Below are 18,925 nucleotides of genomic sequence, written 5' to 3' on the forward strand. Positions count from 1 at the left end.
TTTATCCATGTGGCGCTTGTTGAGCCTCTTGTTTTTGGGCTTAGAGAGGTCAAGGATGTCGTGGGGTTGGAGAAGGGGACACTTCATCCATAGAGGTGTTGAAGTTTTGAATTTGATGGTGATGGAGGAAGTATGAGAATGAGAATTGTTGGGGCCTTTGGGGATTGGAATGGAATTGGGATGGTGGTGCTGATTCTGATTGTAAGAGTATGAATGCGTTGATGAGTTGAGAGATAGCAGAGGATGAAGTGAAAGGAAGAACATGATTCAGTAATTTAGAACATAATCTGCATGCCCCTCTTTGAGTTTGTCAACTGAAACCAAGATTCCAGCATTTTCGCAGTGTATATGACCCGACTGATTAGTCTCTGCTTTGTGATGACCTTTACAACTTCTCTGTGCTTCCAGTGCTGGTGTAGGCCTTCCAATACGCCATCAAAGATATTGAAATCTGCTTCCAGTTGAATATTTAAATCTGCATTGCCATTTTTTACATCCTCAAGCTTCGTTTGGATTTCCTCAAATTCTGCTAAACTTTCACTTGTACTTGTTTCTTGTTGTGCATAATCACTTAGATGAAACGACTTCCTCTGCTCTCATCCGTGCAACTTCTTCAACAAGTTGGCAACTTTTAAGTTCCAATTCTCTCTCTTCCACCAAAGATGCAACATTGCTAGGAAGGAAATCGTTTCCCCTGTAGAGAATTATGTAATACTTGTTAAGCAGCAACATAACTCCCCCGGTTAGAAGCTGCATTGCAGATATCAAAGTTATACACATTTGTTTCTGATACAAAACAATTAATATACAAGATGTAAAAGGATAGTCCACTGCCCCTTCCACCACTATCAAATACTAGGCATATATAGAAGCTAATCATGAAATTATTGTTTTTTTTAAGTTGGTGCAAGGGATGATTTTAGCTAAATTGAATTATTACAGCCCTTACCATTATATTGAGCAAGTTCACAAGAGAGAACAACCAAAGTGATCAGTTTTTCCCCAAAAGCAAGTCAGTATAGTCAATAAATAAGATCAAACTCAATGAAGCACAGATAGCCTTATATGCATAACATCAATGACACAAGCTCAACATATACCTATTTAGTCTATGATGTCTTGAAACTTGCATATATTGAACAATAGATTGTCTATCAAACCTGCCTTTAGTTCGTTGGCCATCGATTCATTGTCAGTATTTGGAACTCCAAACTTGATAGCAATTTTTGCAATAAGACTCTTCTCCCACAACTTTAGGATAGCAGCAGTTAAGCCTTGAAGTCTTCTGTTCCTTCCTTCATAGTTCATATTGTTAGGATTTGGTTGAATTAGTCCCACATTGCTTAGGATAGCAAATGGAGTGGGTAGCCTAGGCTATAAATATGAGGCTAAGTTCTCCATTTGTTTTTGCACCAGTCAGAAACACTTTAAGCTTGTATCTGATTTTTTTTTTTCTTTGTACTCTTTGATTAGAGAGTGTTGTGAGGTGTAGTTAGATATTTGCTTTGAGAGAGTGTGGGTGTACTGGGGTGCCGGTATTAGAGAGAAAGAAGTCTATGTGTTGTAACAATTTTCACATAGTGATATTCTCTGGTTGTCATTTGACAACGGCCGTGGTTTTTTCTCCGGTAATTGGAGTTTCCACGTTAAATTCTTGTGTTGTGATTGTATCTATTTTATTTCTCTGTCAAAGGTATTTTCTCAAGGGGGAATGGTGTCTTATTCCCAACAAGTGGTATCAGAGCCGATGGTTTAATCGGTCTGGTTTAAGGAGTATTCAAGGTGAAGCATCGAAAGTCTTCCCGGCAAAGGTGGTCCGGGCGGCGTGTCCCGCGGTGTTTTGCGGCGGTGTGATGGACGAATACTTGTGGTGGTGGAGGAGCTAGAAAGAGGGGGAGTTGATGCTTGATGTGGAGGCTCACACTTGAGGGGGAGATTGTTAGTGTTGCAAGTGTGAGGAGTGTTGAAGTTAGTCCCACATCAAAGAAAGCATGGAAGAGTGAGGAGTTTATAAGATGAGAGACCCATTAACTTGACACCTTAAGGTTTTGAGTTGGATGTGGTGTCTTCTCATCTTATGTTCTCTCACTTGATTCCTCCTCGAATTCTCCCCGGTTGTCGAGAGCTCTCCACGGTTGGCCCAACAAGTGGTATCAGAGCTTCGGTTCGGTGGGATTTATTCTTAGTATGCTCTGTGGTTACAGCCTAGTCTGACCTTCCACATCAGAAAAGAATCCTTGAGGTTGATCTTTGGTTGCTGTTGTTGTTGCTGGAAGAATCAATTTTGGCTTGTGGCAAATACAAGTCAAGGATGTGTTGATACAATCAGGTTTGCACAAGGCGTTGAAGGAGAAGATCTCTGGTATGAAGGATGATGTTCTCTAGAAGACAAGAAGTATCCTCATGGTATTGCCGCACTGCCATGGATAAGGATAAGTTGTGGCAATCGGGTCCACAATTGCACACGGGCATTGGTTGGCGTTGAGATGCAAGGTGTGTGGCGGAGTTAGGTCGATGGCTGAAGAACTTCCAGGAAAAGCCAATTTGGAAGTTGCACCATGAATTTTCAGCAAGGTTTCGATCTGTACCAAGGCGAAATGCTTGGAGTGGTCTAATTCCAAGTGAGTATACTTTCATGGTGGAGTATGATAGTTCTCTGAACTATGATTGTCGGTATAGACAATGGCAGCAAAGAATTGTCGGTGTTGACAATGGAAGCTGAAGATGTGTGACTATTTCAATCAAGGTGGAGATTGTTAGGATTTGGTTGAATTAGTCCCACATTGCTTAGGATAGCAAATGGAGTGGGTGGCCTAGGCTATAAATATGAGGCTAAGTTCTCCATTTGTTTTTGCACCAGTCAGAAACACTTTAAGCTTGTATCTGATTTTTCTTTTCCTCTGTACTCTTTAATTAGAGAGTGTTGTGAGGTGTAGTTAGATATTTGCTTTGAGAGAGTGTGGGTGTACTGGGGTGCCGGTATTAGAGAGAAAGAAGTCTATGTGTGTAACAATTTTCACATAGTGATATTCTCTGGTTGTCATTTGACAACTGCCGTGGTTTTTTCTCCGGTAATTGGAGTTTCCACGTTAAATTCTTGTGTTGTGATTGTATCTATTTTATTTCTCTGTCAAAGGTATTTTCTCAAGGGGGAATGGTGTCTTATTCCCAACACATTAAACACACAAAATGATTTAATTGACTTTATGCATAAAGGGATAACCATGAAAGTATTTTTGAATATAGCTTTAAATTTTTGTTCTGAGAGCTAATATTGGTTGACAGCCAACTAATTATGATTTTCATATACATGTATTGATTCGATTCATCAATCTTCAAGCAATTACTTCTTATTACAGAGACTGCTTTTCTATGTATGATTAGTTAATATAATAGCATCAACTACTAATGTATTTAGGTGGTCTATCAAAATTGACATCAATGTGGTGGCTTGATTAAGAACCTAAGTCATATGATAGAACATAGCTCCTCACACTGTTGAGTAATTTTCATGCACAGCAAAATAAATCATTGACCACAAACCACCAACATCCAGGAGCATACCAAGGACAAAAAGGACTGGCAAAGGCTTAGCAAGCTTCCTGAAGAATGTTAACTCATAATCAGTAATTTTTGCACTTGAATAAGGTGGACACAGCCTAAATGGAGGCTTAAATCCAGGAACCACTTCTGGAAATAGATCAGCATCTATTGGAAGTGGCTTGGGATACCACCAATCAACGAACCGAGGTCCTAAGCCATCCAATAACCTATCAGTCTCCCTCTCATACAATGATCCACTGCAATGCACTTCTTGAATGCAAGTTGATGTGGAAGCATTATTATTACCATTCTGGCTTGGCATGTCACTAGTATTGTTGGATTTAAATGACTCCACCATGTTCGTTTCATAAGGACTTTTAGTTTGTCCATGAATATAGAGAGGATAAACCTTTGGAGAACTTGTAGAAGTCAACTGATAATTGCATCCTCGGTATACAACATGAGTATCCTTCCTACTCCAGACAACCAAACCACCAGTCTTCATCTATCCACACAGAGCAAACACTAATGTAGCCATCAGATAACATGGATGCACAACAATGACAACATGAACCATACACAATACATAATGGAAATAATTATCCAAAAGTCAAAAAAGACTCATTCATACTAGAAGATTCATACAATTACTACACATATAAGAGATATTTCCTGCTTTCATATGGCAATGCTATAGCACATTCCCTTGAAATATCAAAAGTCAGTCATTACTTGTAGGTCAAACTTGCTCACATCAATTTCCGTTCTTGAACATCTATAAGTATACTAGGAAAATCCTTGGTTCAACTCTTCAACTCCCAAATTGGAAGTTCTACTAAACTAAACAATTGCCTAACCAAGAAAAGAAAAAATCTTCAGAAGCAGGGAGCTTAGCCAAGATTACCCATCTTTTCCATCATTATCAGTCAATCAAAGCAAAACATGTTACCACAATGTTTCCAACATCCAGCAATATGATCATTGCAATCAATTTGTCCATTGATCGGCTCCCATAATAAATAACAGCTGGCTAGCATCCACGCTAACCATCAAACCACAGGAGGAAAAGGGTGGTATTGTTGGGTGAAGGGAGCAACACGTCTAGTCTCCACAGTGTTCTACATAGAAATACTCCCATATGAGAAACTACCCTGTCAATCTGAACCTTATGTTTATTTTATTATTAAATCAAACGCTTAATAGACAAGGTATAGCAGTGTTTCCATAAAGTGCAATGGAACATGTGAAAACTTTCCAAAAGTATTATCCTAATATGTCTCTACTTACTAAAATAAGAAAGAAGAGAGAAATTTATGTTTAGTTCGCGTGATGGAGTTTCACTACTAGTTTAGAAAAAAAACAAGGGAGAAATTTATCATTGTTTGCCCCTAAGGAGAAGCATCTTCAGAAACCGCGTCTATCAATCTTTCACCAAGTTTGGGAACAGATCATTTGATTGGGGAAACTGCATTTGTTAGCAGATGGAACAAGCGGTGCAAAGAGACATGGAAGAAGCGGTGCAAGCTCACAAGAAGTCAAGTAAAACGGTAAAACACCATTCCTTGCTTTATTCTTCTTCTGAGTTTTTATCTTGTTGCCTGTCATCACCATGATCAAGGTTTTCAGTAGCGGTTACAGCTTGTGATTACTTTTTTCTTGGTATACACTCAGGGAAGGCGTTCAAGTGTTCTAGAAACATTGGTGCATTATGTTCTGTTTCTTGCTACTTTGGAACTGTTGTGGAATAATAATATGCTTTACTCTTTACTGGTTTAGTATTGCAAATACTATATGTATTAATTCCGAAATGTAGGTCACAACAATTTTTGATACTATATGTATTAATTCGAACCTCCGTTTATTTTTTTCTTCTTCTTTGTTTAGACAAGCACAGACGCTGAAAATGTTGATCCTCTTACAACAAACATCTCATCTGAGAAAGGATTTCTACATTTCCTATGGCCAGGGATGAAAGGAATGGATCCAAATCTCAGTGGCACTCTCTTGTTTGGGGCGGGTGTTGGCATCTTCTTGGTAGCCGGTTTGATGATTTTGGTGGTGGTGTATGGTGCATGGCTATACAATAACAAGAGATGACTGAAAGTGAGGGAAGAGTGATCAGTCCAAATGACATAACACAGACTCTGGAGAATATATAATGACTCATACAGCTTTGTGTTGTGTTTAAATAAGTGAAATTGGACTATGTAAACCTAACAACTTATTCTGTCTTGCTAAAGTTAGCCATGTGTGATACTTGATAAGATAATGGTTTATGGATGGACGTGTTTGATTATTCAATGTTTCACTATTCATTTATTTGGTACTCTCTTCATAGTAGTATCCATTCCTATTCCCTTACCATGGTATTTTCCTATTTCTCCATAAATTGCAATTGGAGAATTCAATCTTCACAAACCAGGGATGCAAAGTTATGATGTACTTATTGTTATTTATCTAGAGTCAAAATATAAGTGAATCACTGTGTCTTTTGCATAGGATGCTTGAGACTTTCACTACGCAAAATTGGGTTGTGGATTTTCGTTCTCTTCTTCTTCCTTTTCGATTGAGGCAGAATTTTTCCATGATTTGGGGAACGCAGGATCGTGAAGAAACGAGACCAAGCGCAACCACATTTGCAGGATTTCATGATGAACTTGGCAACCAAACTCAAAGGTAATTGCTTTCTTAACAAAAATAGCGACCCATTTTCCACTTTTGTCTTTTTCTTTTTTTTTTTCCCACTAAATCTTCAAAATGATCCCTCAGATTGAGTCCCAGCACCAATTTCACCCTGAGTTTCCAATTGCACCATTTTGGTCTTCGAGATTGAACTCCCGGACTCCATAAATAATTTACGTCAGACTCATTGGATTCATTATAAAAGACGATACAGCATTATGTTCTGTTTCTTGTTACTTTAGAACTGTTGTGGAATAATATGGTTTACTCTTTACTGGTTTCTACCACACTATATTACGATTAAATTGTCATTCTAATTAGGCCTTTCCATTTTTCTTGTTCCCAAAACTATATCACTTAGTCTTAAAATTCAGCACCTGAGATATTAAGTCTCCGGTGTACATTTCTTGCTACTTGCATCAAATAATTGAAAGTGGAGATATCACATTTGAGAAAACTAGCAACTTCGTATCACAGCACACGGATATCTATGCTTCTATTCTTCAAAAGGGGCAAATATTTCTATCTCCGATAAACTGAAATGCAGAGGATAAAATCATACGCTCTATGATATATATAAGATATTCCAAGCATTAAATAATCGAGCACAAAGTTTGGTACACAATCCAATTTATAAGAAGTTACCAACAGCAAAACATCATAGTACTGCACCGAGGTCAAAGCAGTACAACTTCAAATTACAAAGACAAGAGTAGAAACAGCAAACACAGCCACATATGCGACATTTATTTTACATTGGAGTTATAGCATGCTTTCTCAGTAAGAGCAAATCTCTCACTTAGTAACAGATATAGTGCATAACTGAGAAGGATGAAGATCATGAGAAATCTCGGGCTCAACTAAGCCGGACAACTTCTGTCCTTGCATTTGGTTGCTGCTTTTCCAGGAGCATACTGCATACCACCCTATGAAAAAAATTCCTACTATTGTAAGGTACAGTGCACTGATCGGATTATACAATTCGGCAATCATGAGGATACTCCAAGAGAATAACATTACAGAGTGCATGCAAGTGAATTTTGCACGAAGAAGAAGAATCGAAGCAACAGCCGAAACAAGCACCATGTAGCTTAACAATTCAAGCATGGGAATAAGTATGGATCCAAAGCCATATTTTTTTAGTGGTTCCTGGGCAAGGAACATGAAGGCCGCCAAATGTTTTCTGAATAGTGGCAGGTGACATAGCAGGACAGATATATGAAGAGCCATAATAGTTGAAATTGCAAATGATGCCACTCGTATTGTAATTTCCTTATTCTTGTGTCGTGGAAATAAAAGGCGCGAAAACACGGTTTCCTTGCTTGCATTTATAGTTTCTTTGATGACACCCAATAAATAAAAAATTTCTAACTTGTTGATTTCCTTCTTCACTTGGTTCAGAGAAGGTGAAAAATCTGGGTTCTTGCTGCACAGATTGCTCCTTCCTGTGAACGATGATTTATAAACCCGTCCATAGCCACCATCACCCTTGAGAATAAAAGAAAGTTAGGAGGAGAATCCAGAAAGACATTTAAACCAAACAAGATTCACAATGATGCCGAAGGCTTATATAACCTTTGTTAGCATATAGCCATGCATCTATATACTTGCATCTTATAAAGACTGTTAGGATGAATATTTTTATGTCATATCTAACTCGAGTTATTAGTAAATATGTATTTCACATCTAGTAAGAATCAGCCACATGACATGTTTGATTTATTTATTTATTTATTTATGATTTTATCTTATCAAGCTCAGGTTACTACAACTGCATCTAAATGCTACTCTAATATAAACTACACAAGGCCTTCACCATATTCTGCTAAAAGAAATTATTCTGAGGTTATTTGTGGAGCTAAGAGAGTCCTCTACTTACCTTTTGTTTTTTGTTTTTTTTTTTTCTTAACACTTGTATTATGTAAGAATAGGACAAGTGAGCTACCAAACATTTTCTGTCTATTATTATTATCATACTGTTAAGAACATGCTGCCTCTGGTTGTTTTATTTCCAAACTTCATTTCTTTCATAGATTTTCTGTTACAAAATCATTACTGATTAGGTGACTATGATGAACATGGTTAAGAATAGTAGCGAGGAACAAAACAAAATCTGAGACAACTTGGCACAGACATCCTCGTAATATAAGGACACAATGAAGAAAGAAAACTACGGAGGAGAAAAAGGAGGATATGACCCTCCTCCTGCAATTTCAGTGAAAAACCTCTAAGAGAGGACAGCATGATCATGGTACAGCAGTTACTAAAATAAAGCTAAAAATGAACACAAAAACAGTAACAAAAAACGCATAAAAGTTTAGCGCACCATCTTCAGAGGATAGGAAAAGGAAGATTTTGCGAAAGATAACAAAACTTGGTCTTCAGCAGTGGGATTCAGGATTGGTTGGGCCATTGAACCAAGCATGGAAGATATTAGGGATGAAGTTGAGAGAGGGAATTCCAGATCAACAAGGACGATGAATTCGTTCATTCATTGAAGAAAAAGTTAAAAAACGCGTTTGCCGGCTTGATCTTGTTTGATTCTGATTAAAAAACAGAGTAAATGAAGAAAAAACACATCGCCATCTGATAAGAATAAGAGAAAGTAGAACACAAACCATAGAAATAACCGCATTCGGGGTCTGATCCTTTTACCTCAATATAAAATCGGTCCTCTTCTGAGTTCTGAATCTTTCAGAGTGTACTCAGTTTTTTGGCTTTCTAAAAAGAATAATGGAGTCAAGATTGATGATAATGAAGTCAGGGCATAATAACGAGGGATCACGTGCCAGTGTAAGCACTAGCCTGTTCTTCTGCTCTTGCTTATTAGTTATTCTCATCGCCATCAAAGTTGTAATTAATTTGCTGGAAATTCGGAGTCGTAGGAAAAAAAATTGCAACCAAGTCTGTAGAGTAGATAGTTGTTTGTTGCACAACTGATTTCATCTGTTCCCTCCCTGGCTCAAATGTTTTCTTTCTTAAACTATATTTCTGTTTAGTTGCTGCAGATTCCCAAGGCAATGTCTCTGGTTCGGCTAAGAGTTACTTTCCGTGCCTCAATTGTTTTAAAAAAGATTTGTTTTTAATTTTTTTTTTTACTTTTTAGTGTATTTGATAAATTTTTAAAAAGTTATAATTTTTTTGTTTTAAAAAATATTTAAAATCAAATTAACTTTATATTTTTAAAAGAATTTAATTTTGATGCACTATGAATGTATAATAATTTTATACGTGGATCTAATTACGTAACATATGAATAGTCATTTAAAAAAATGGATATAATTATGTAATTATGTGTTATATTGTGTATCAAACTCAAATTCTTTTTTAAAATTTTCAAAAAAAAAAAACTTAGAAAAAAAGCTCACCCCAAACAAAACTTAACTAATGCCAATTAATTTTTGGGTTGTTTTTGGTCCTGCTGGTTCATGGAGTTGGAGGTTTATTTTGAGCAATTGGGCGGCTTCGGCCCAGCGTATATCTCTCGGCATTTGCATTTGGATTCTATGCGGATCGGATTGGACAGCTTGACTAATTTGACACACAAAAAGTTTTAGTTTCCAGATACTACGCTTTGCATCCTCTTCTAGTCTGATCACATTCTCATCGTTATTGGATGAGACACAGACCTCATTTCTAGTCATGCAAATACTATATGTATTAATTCGAATCTCCATTTATTTTTTTCTTCTTTGTTAGACAAGCACAGACGCTGAAAATGTTGATCCTCTTACAACAAATATATCATCTGAGAAAGAATTTCTACATGCTCTATGGTCAGGGATGAACGGAATGGATCCTAAACTCCGCAGCGCTTTCTTGTTTGGAGCTGCTGTGTTCCAAGTTCATCAGTTGGCAAACATGATGAGCTCTGCCACCTTAGATTTCCAAGCTAGAAACTTATTTTCCGACACCGATCTGGATTTTGGAAAAGAATTTTTTACATTATTTCCGGAGATGGTACGTATCACGGCCTTCATTTGGTGTATTTTTCTAGAGGTGATCCTGCTCTGGCGTGTGCATCCTGCAGCTCAGTGTGCTCTTATGCTCCTCATGATGTATGCGCCGCTATATTATTTCGCTGATCTAGCACGCAAGGTTTCTGGGATTGGCGTAAATTGCAAGACATTCAAGATGCCGGCCTTATGGTTTGCTGCGGTAGGGGGTGTTGGCATCTCTTTGGTAGCCGGTTTGATGATTTTGGGGGTGGTGTATGGTGCATGGCTATACACACACAAGAGAGGACTGACAGTGAGGGAAGTAGTGATCAGTCCAAATGCCATAACACATACTCTGGACAATATATGATGACTCATACATCTTTGTATTGTGTGTAAACCTAACAACTTATTCTGTCTTGCTATAAGTTACTCATGTGTGATACTTCTTGATAAGATAATGCTTTATTTTTTGGTTCAATAAGTTAATGGTTTGATTATTCAGTGTTCACTATTCATTTATTTGGTACTCTCTTCATAGTAGTACGTATTCAATGGATGGAAGAGCACAAGAAGCTGTGGAATTCTGTTACCTATGGACTATATAGTACTGATATTCAGTCTTTAAAGGTAGGGGTTAATGTCCCTTACCATGGTATTTTCCTATTTCTCCATAAATTGCAATTGGAGAATTCAATCTTCACAAACCAGGGATGCAAAGTTATGGTATACTTATTGTTATTTATCTAGAGTCAAAATATAAGTGAATGACACTGTTTTCCATAGGATGCTCGAGACTTTCACTGTACACAAAAACTTAGCTAAATGAAGAAACATATGGTACTTGGGCTTCCAAGTTGTATTTGTCACATGACTTTACTGTGTCGTGTTGTTTGTGAGTAATGATAGGTGAACATAAAAGATATGGTCATAATCTCAATGAGTCTGAAATTTATGACCTAATTCAAGCTGTAAGTACTAATTCTGAATCATCTTATTTCTTATCTCAACCGAACCTACATTTTCATGAATCATAATTTTAAGAAAAGTATAATAATAGATTGCTTAATATGGTTAAATTATACTTGAAATTTCTATAATTTCACTCAATTTTCAATTAGGATAATATAAAAGCCGTCAATCAAGTCCTTATAATTAAAAAATTTGTAATCAAATTTCATTCACCTATTGATATCTTTGTCATGTTTATTATTATTATTTTTTTATCTCTATCAAAATGAAAGAATAGACTACAATGAATTCGGTACAATGATGTAAAAAGGCAATGCTGATGTGGGTAGAATGGGAAAGAAAAGGTAGTAGTAGTTTTAGCAATGGATTTAGAGAATCGCTACCTGTATGTTAAGAAAATAGTGTATGAGTTTCTTCTTTTTTTGGTAACACAGAAAATAAGATAATACCAACAAAATAATACCAACATTAATAAACGCGTTACCTTTAGCTGCAAGTGTATGTTTAGTAATGGAGAATACAAGTGTATGTTTAGCAATGGAGAATCAAATGCATCACGTCACTTTATACATGTTGAACTTTAGTTAAGTTTGGCTGAATCTATTGAGTCATCATGTCTTTTTATTTTTAACAAATAAAGGATAATTACCCAAATGAAGCCAGCAAACAATTAATTTAGATACTCGCACCCTTCCTGTTGAGTCATCATCTCTTTTTTTTTTTTTTGTCACCAATTATGTTTTTTTCTCTAACAAAGGTGAAATGACTATAATTATGAATCAAAGTTTAGTTTAAACGTTTTTAATGAGAAGATAAAAGGACAAACACATTTAATGTCACTTAAATGTTAAATGATTCATAAGCGTTCACTGGGTCAGTATTAAGCAATTCACACTTCACAACTTCACATTCCCACTCGAACAAATTATTAAGCAGGCACAAGTTTGGGAAGAGACATGGAACAAGCGGTGCAAGCTCACAAGAACTCAAGTAAAACGGTAAAACACCATTCCTTGCTTTATTCTTCTTCTGAGTTTTTATCTTGTTGCTTATCATCACCATGATCAAGGTTTTCAGTAGCAGTTACAGCTTGTGATTACTTTTTTTCTTGGTATACACTCGGGGAAGGCGTTCAAGTGTTCTAGAAACATTGGTGCATTATGTTCTGTTTCTTGCTACTTTGGAACTGTTGTGGAATAATAATAATATGGTTTACTCTTTACTGGTTTCTACCACACTATATTACGACTAAATTGACAAAAATATCACTTAGTCTTAAAATTCAGAAATGTATTAATTCGAACCTCCGTTTATTTTTTTTCTTCTTTGTTTAGACAAGCACAGACGCTGAAAATGTTGATCCTGTTACAACAAACATCTCATCTGGGAAAGGATTTCTACATTCTCTATGGTCAGAGATGAAAGAAATGGTTCCTAATCTCCGTTTTGCTATCTTGTCTTGGGCTGCTCTGACCCAAGGTCTTCACTTGGGACCCGCGAAGAGAGCTGCCACATTGGGTTTCCAAGCTGGAAACATTTCAGACACCGATCGGAATTATGTACAAGCACTTTTCACATTATTTCCGGAGATGGTAGATATGGCCACCTTCATTGGGTGTTTTATTCTAGGGGTGATCCTGTTCTGGCGTGAGCGTCCTGGAGAACGATGTGTTCTTATGCCCATAATCATGTATTCGCTGCTATATTATTTCGCTGATCTAGCAAGCAAGACTTCTGGGATTGCGGTAAATTGCAAGACATTCAAGATGCCGGCCATATGGTTTGTTGCCGTAGGGGGTGTTTGCGTCTCCTTTGTAATCTGTTTGAATAGTTTGGTGGTGGTCTATGCTACATGGCTATACAAATACATTAACAGGAGAATTCAAATGGTAAGTTAGTCTTGCATCTTCCAATCTTCACAAACCAGGGATGCAAAGTTATGATGTACTTATTGTTATTTATCTAGACTCAAAATATAAGTGAATCACTGTGTCTTTTGCATAGGATGCTTGAGACTTTCACTACGCAAAAACATAGCTGAATGAAGAAACATATGGTACTTCGGCTTCCAATTTGTATTTGTCACATGACTTTACTGTCGTGTTGTTTGTGAGTAATGATAGGTGTTAAGTATTTAGAATGAGATTCGAATGTTCAAAAACAAGTTATTTTGGTTTAACATTGAATGTTAATTTTTATAATGAGCTGAATTTTAAAACGAACTCTTCAGCTTATCTACATCTCTAGTGAATCAAGAAATATCCACATAGATACCTACCAAACTAGTTGAAATAAACTCAATTTGATATAAAATCAGCTATAGTTAAACAGGAATAAAATAAACCTTCAGAATAAATGAATGGAACGAAAAACAATCTAACGGTTTCTGCACTATGTGGTAATTCTCCGGAACCGTAATGAAACCGGATTCTCCAAGACAGCAACATGAATGCCATTCCAAACATCTGATTTGGTCGGAAGCTGAGCAATTTTCTCCAAGATTTCCATATCTTCAGATGGTATGGAACCGAAGACAGTGTATGCATTTTTCCATTCATTATGATTAGCCAGGCTGATGAAGAATTCTGGACCTGAACCAACCCATGCTACAGATCCTCTTCTTATGGTCGGACAATACTCTTTTGGGATATCCTTGAATGTAGAACCAATCGATTCAAATGTTCCTTGGATTAGCGCAAAAGGGGGGCCAAATGAAGCCTATATCAACATTCAAATCGATAAACACTGAATATGTTTCCGGTATCCATAAACCTCAAAAATCATCAGAATGATAAAGCACAATTTGTACAATTGTTAACATAATGAAATTTACCTTCTTAATGTGGTTTCCCTCTGAATCCCAAAAGCTACCTCGGCTCTCTGAACGATAAATCTGGCATCCAATGCAGTGAGGCAATGCCAACAACTCAAGAATGTAGGAGGCAGATTGGGGAGCACAGTCGGGAAAAAGCTGTAGCATAGAGAGTTGATAAGAGTCAATTCACTAAATGGAAGACGTGTTCAGCATCCTGAACACAACCAAGGTGAAAGAGTGCAATGAATGTCAGATACATGATGACGTAAACATGTGTAGAATACTCACTTTTATACGTAGAATTCCGTAGTCAGTTTCCAGACCAACAATTCCCTAAAAGTACAAACATACAAGCAACAGATAAATATACAGCTGAAAGACATACATTTAAGACAGTAAGAGCACAAGATACAATATAGTGGAAACAGATTATCAGCATATTTTGTCATAAACATAAGGCGTGGATTATATATCAAAAAGATTTCTAACAGAAATGAGATGTATCATAATAATGTGAAGACTTTAAGATTATGAAAAAGAAACAATTTATACATACTCAGTTATGATAATTAAGTGACTCTTCTCTTCTAGTTCTAGATCACAGAAGAAAACAAATTAAATAAATGTACACTAGCTCCAGTAGGCTCAGAGTACTTATGCTAAGGAGGATTCCTTATCCCCCTTGGCTTTGTAGTCATTTTCACTTTGTTCAGTAAATTTCTTCTTATATAATTTTTTAAACCATGAAAATTTGATAAAGATAGATATCTCAGATTAGTATGCGCAGTACCAACTAATCACATCATATAGCAATCCTACCTCTCCCTTATCAAAGACTAAACCAGAAGTCCACATCACTTTATCTCCCAAGTCTCGTCGTTCAGGGTTTAATGCATCCTTCTGTCTTTTTAACCAACACTGAAACGAGAGTAGGTAACACAAACGTATTAGGAAAAGTGCATTAAAACTCTAAGCCTCAAATACAGGAATATCTCATCCTTAGACCTTAAAGAGTTGTTCATCTGAAGTAATAGTATGCTAAACCTACTAAAATTGTATGTCTTTATAATGAAGCCACTATGATGCCCAATCAAAATTCCAAAATATAAATCATAATCCCTTAATAAGACAGAAAAATAAAATAAAATCATACACATCTTTTTGGTCAACTGGAAGCTACATAACAGCAGCTACTCTATACACCTCATGAATACCAACCCAACCAGTTTCAAATGGGATGCAATTGAAAGAGTCCCAGGCTGGAACCTGGATCTTGATATGGTGCGTAATTCCATTAAGAAATGCTTAATTATGACAAAATAAACATTCTTGATATGATCTAGAAAACTGAAAAAAATATGAATTTTTATATGTAAGACAGTTAAAAAGAGACTATTAAGTATTTGCATCAACCAACCAACTTTGTCAAATGCTACATGATAATAGACAGACAGGTACATTATACTAGCTGTCAGTCAAAGGTTCTCAAAATCATCAGTTCCAGTTACCTAAACAAAATTAACTGACCAATCAAATAAGTGGATCAACCAATGTAGGCCACCAAGTATGATTCTACTAACATGATTGTGCTCATGCATGAGGTATAAAAAAAGGACACTAAACGTAAACCTGGATGCTAGATACATCATATTATTCCATTTTTTTTCCTTTTCATTAGCATATTATCAACATCTATGATAGGTACAGAATTCAATAGTACTAAGCTAACAAAAATGCAGAATTCATAGCAATACCTCACCAAATCTAGGTCCACATGCATCTCTATCACCACAAAACACCCATGAATTACACAAACAAGCTCCACCATCACCTCTACACATCCTCTTACAAGCCATGCAACATTCCTTAGAAGAATTTACCCTAAAATCACTACCCCATTTAACGGCATCACCCCATAGCTCCAAATGCTTAACCCCATCACAACATGGCCTTTCTTCTTCTTCTCCTCCTTCTTCATGGTTCAGCAAATCGTCAACCCCATCAACATGCTCCATTGAAGAAAGAGATGCAGTAGTGTTGTTGGGACTGAAAACCACAGTGAGAAACAGGTATACCGCCAAGCAGGAGATTGCACCCATCAGGAAGAGGGACAAAATGGTAAATTTACCGAAACCTGAGTCGTTTTGCCGACGACCCATTTCAGATTATGGTGCAAACTTTTCAACAACAGAGGAAATTGGGTTGTGGATTTTCGTTCTCTTCTTCTTCCTTTTGGATTGAGGCAGAATTTTTCTATGATTTGGGGAACGGAGGATCGTGAAGAAACGAGAACAAGAGCAACCACATTTGCAGGATTTCATGATGAACTTGGCAACTAAACTCCAAGCTGATTGCTTTCTTAACAAAAATAGCGACCCATTTTCCACTTTTGCCTTTTTTTTTTTCACTTTTTCCCCAAACAGATTAACTAATTCCCCAAAATAGACCCTCAGATTGAACCCCTGCACCAATTTCACCCTGAGTTTCCAATTGTACCATTTTGGTCTTTGAGATTGTACTCCGGACTCTATAAATAATTAACGTCAGACTCATTGGATTCATTATATAAAAGACGATACAGCATTATGTTCTGTTTCTTGTTACTTTAGAACTGTTGTGGAATAATATGGTTTACTCTTTACTGGTTTCTACCACACTATATTACGACTAAATTGTCATTCTAATTAGGCCTTTCCATTTTTCTTGTTCCCAAAACTATATCACTTACTCTTAAAATTCAGCACCTCAGATATTAAGTCTCCGGTGTACATTTCTTGCTACTTGCATCAAATAATTGAAAGTCGAGATATCACATTTGAGAAAACTTAGCAACTTCGTATCACAGCACACGGATATCTATGCTTCTATTCTTCATAAGGGGTAAATATTTCTATCTCCCATCAACTGAAATCAGAGGATAAACTTATACGCTCTATGACAAAGTTTGGTACACAATCCAACTTATAAGAAGTTACCAACAGCAAAACATCATAGTACTGCACCGAGGTCAAAGCAGTACAACTTCAAATTAAGAAGACAAGTGTAGAAACAGCAAACACAGCCACATATGCGACATTTATTTTACATTGGAGGTATAGCATGCTTTCTCAGTAAGAGCAAGTCTCTCACTTAGTAACACATATAGTGCATAATTCAAAGTGAGAAGGATGAAGATCATGAGAAATCTCGGGCTCAACTGAGCCAGACAACTTCTGTCCTTGCATTTGATTGCTGCTTTTTCAGGAGCATACTGCATACCACCCTATGAAAAAATTTCCTAGTATTGTAAGGTACAGTGCACTGATCGGATTATCCAATTCGGCAATCATGAGGATGCTCCAAGAGAAGAACATTACAGAGTGCATGCAAGGGAATTTTGCACGAAGAAGAAGAACTGAAGCAACAGCCGAAACAAGCACCATGTAGCTTAACAATTCAAGCATGGGAATAAGTATGGATCGGAAGCCATATTTTTTTAGTGGTTCCTGGGCAAGGAACATGAAATCTGGCAAATGTTTGCTGAATAGTGGCAGGTGACATAGCAGGAGAGATATATGAAGAGCCATAATAGTCGAAATTGCAAATGATGCCACTCGTATTGTAATTTCCTTATTCTTGTGTCGCGGAAATAAAAGGCGCGAAAACACAGTTTCCTTGCTTGCACATCGGGTTTCTTCGTTGACACCCAATAAATAAAAATATTTTAAGCCGTCGATTTCCAGTATCTTCACTTGGTTCAGAGAAGGTGAAAAATCTGGGTTCTTGCTGCACAGATTACTACTTGCAGTGTGCTGTAATAAAGACTTGTAGACTAATCCATAGCCGCCTTCACCCTTGAGAATAAAAGAAAGTTAGGAGGAGAATCCAGAAAGACATTAAAACCAAACAAGTTTCACGATCCTGCCGAAGGCCTATATATTGTTAGCATGTAGCCATGTAGATACATACTTGCTCTTATAAGGACTATTAGCATAAATATTTTTATGTCATGTCTAACTCGGGTTATTAGCAAATATGCATTTTGCTTCTAGTAAGAATCAGCCACATAACATGTTTGGTTTTTTTTTTTTTTTTTTTTTAATTTTATTTATGATTTTATCTTACAAGCTCAGCTTACTACAACTGCATCTAAATGCTACTCTAATATAAAATAGACAAGGCCTTCACCATATTCTGCTAAAAGAAATTATCTAAGGCTATTTGTGGAGCTAAAAGAGTCCTCTACTTACCTTTTTTTAACACTTGTATTATGTAAGATCAGGACAAGTGAGTTACCAAAGATTTCATCTGTACTATTATTATCATACTTTTCAGAACATGCTATCCTAGTTGTTTTGTTTCCAAACTTCATTTCTTCTTCGAAGATTGTTTAAATCATACGCACACATATATGATTAGGTTTATTCACATGAAGATGAAGATGGTTAGAATGGTAGCATTCAATTTGAGTGAGAGAGGATATCATAATCACCGTACATAAGTTACTAAAAAGCAAAAACTGACCAAGAAAAAGATACTAAAGCCTGGTTTTGTTTCATCATTTATGTTATTATTGATTAATCTTCTCTAGAAGATTCTCCTCCCATCAAGTTAGTTCCTCTATTAGCCTTTTCTTCTATTTTTTTTTAAATTTTATTAGTTCCTTTTGCGTTCTCTCAAGAATTTTAAGTGCAATGGAGTTTTTTTTAATTAAAAAATTTTACATTTTTCTCATATTTTAATTTGTTGATTTTATTTTTATTCCTTCTTTCCCTTAAAAAAGAAGTTTGTGGCATTTGTTGTGGAATGTGGAGGGGATTACCGAATCATTTTTGTGAAAAATAAATAGAATTATTTCAACAAGAGAAGGAGAGTTCTAACTTCTAATGGCGTTGGAATGGTCAAGGAGATCATCTTTCTAAATGTGGTCAAATCCAAAGTCTATGCCCCTCGACAAGGATTCTGACAAAACCGCACAAGAAGAAGATGGCTAGCT

At 36.5% G+C, this 18,925-nt stretch overlaps 2 protein-coding genes and 1 pseudogene across 2 annotated transcripts; 1 reads left to right on the forward strand and 2 right to left on the reverse strand.

Annotated features, from left to right (window-relative positions):
* Positions 1-275: 275 nt before the first annotated feature.
* Positions 276-4,543, reverse strand: LOC148569442 (chloroplastic group IIA intron splicing facilitator CRS1, chloroplastic-like; annotated as a pseudogene).
* Positions 4,544-10,017: 5,474 nt separating this feature from the next.
* LOC107635220 (uncharacterized) lies at positions 10,018-13,278 on the forward strand. The gene is made up of 4 exons (XM_016338622.3): positions 10,018-10,414; positions 10,669-10,818; positions 12,072-12,133; positions 12,470-13,278. Exons 1-4 carry the CDS (start codon positions 10,018-10,020, stop codon positions 13,031-13,033), a joined length of 1,173 nt encoding a protein of 390 aa, XP_016194108.2. The 3' UTR covers positions 13,034-13,278.
* LOC107635219 (uncharacterized) lies at positions 13,260-16,258 on the reverse strand. Its single transcript, XM_016338621.3, has 5 exons — positions 15,705-16,258; positions 14,770-14,868; positions 14,239-14,283; positions 13,969-14,106; positions 13,260-13,853 (listed from the first exon to the last, which is right to left on the reverse strand). The coding sequence occupies exons 1-5, from the start codon at positions 16,107-16,109 to the stop codon at positions 13,527-13,529; spliced, it is 1,014 nt and encodes a 337-aa protein (XP_016194107.1). The 5' UTR covers positions 16,110-16,258; the 3' UTR covers positions 13,260-13,526.
* Between the last annotated feature and the right edge of the window lie 2,667 nt (positions 16,259-18,925).

Source organism: Arachis ipaensis, chromosome B4 (genome assembly GCF_059453495.1).
Source record: "Arachis ipaensis isolate K30076 ecotype BB chromosome B4, ASM5945349v1, whole genome shotgun sequence".
NCBI classification, from domain to species: domain Eukaryota; kingdom Viridiplantae; phylum Streptophyta; class Magnoliopsida; order Fabales; family Fabaceae; genus Arachis; species Arachis ipaensis.

Excerpts from the sequence above, each read along its gene's own strand:
- LOC107635220 (XM_016338622.3), top strand. The coding sequence starts at position 10,018 with ATGGATCCTAAACTCCGCAGCGCTTTCTTGTTTGGAGCTGCTGTGTTC. Across the intron at positions 10,415-10,668 it reads TGGCATCTCTTTGGTAGCCG|TGTTCACTATTCATTTATTT; the intron begins GTTTGATGATTT and ends TTGATTATTCAG. Across the intron at positions 10,819-12,071 it reads GGTTAATGTCCCTTACCATG|GCACAAGTTTGGGAAGAGAC; the intron begins GTATTTTCCTAT and ends ATTATTAAGCAG.
- LOC107635219 (XM_016338621.3), bottom strand. The coding sequence starts at position 16,109 with ATGGGTCGTCGGCAAAACGACTCAGGTTTCGGTAAATTTACCATTTTG. Across the intron at positions 14,107-14,238 it reads ACGGAATTCTACGTATAAAA|CTTTTTCCCGACTGTGCTCC; the intron begins GTGAGTATTCTA and ends TCTATGCTACAG. Across the intron at positions 13,854-13,968 it reads AGGGAAACCACATTAAGAAG|GCTTCATTTGGCCCCCCTTT; the intron begins GTAAATTTCATT and ends ATGTTGATATAG.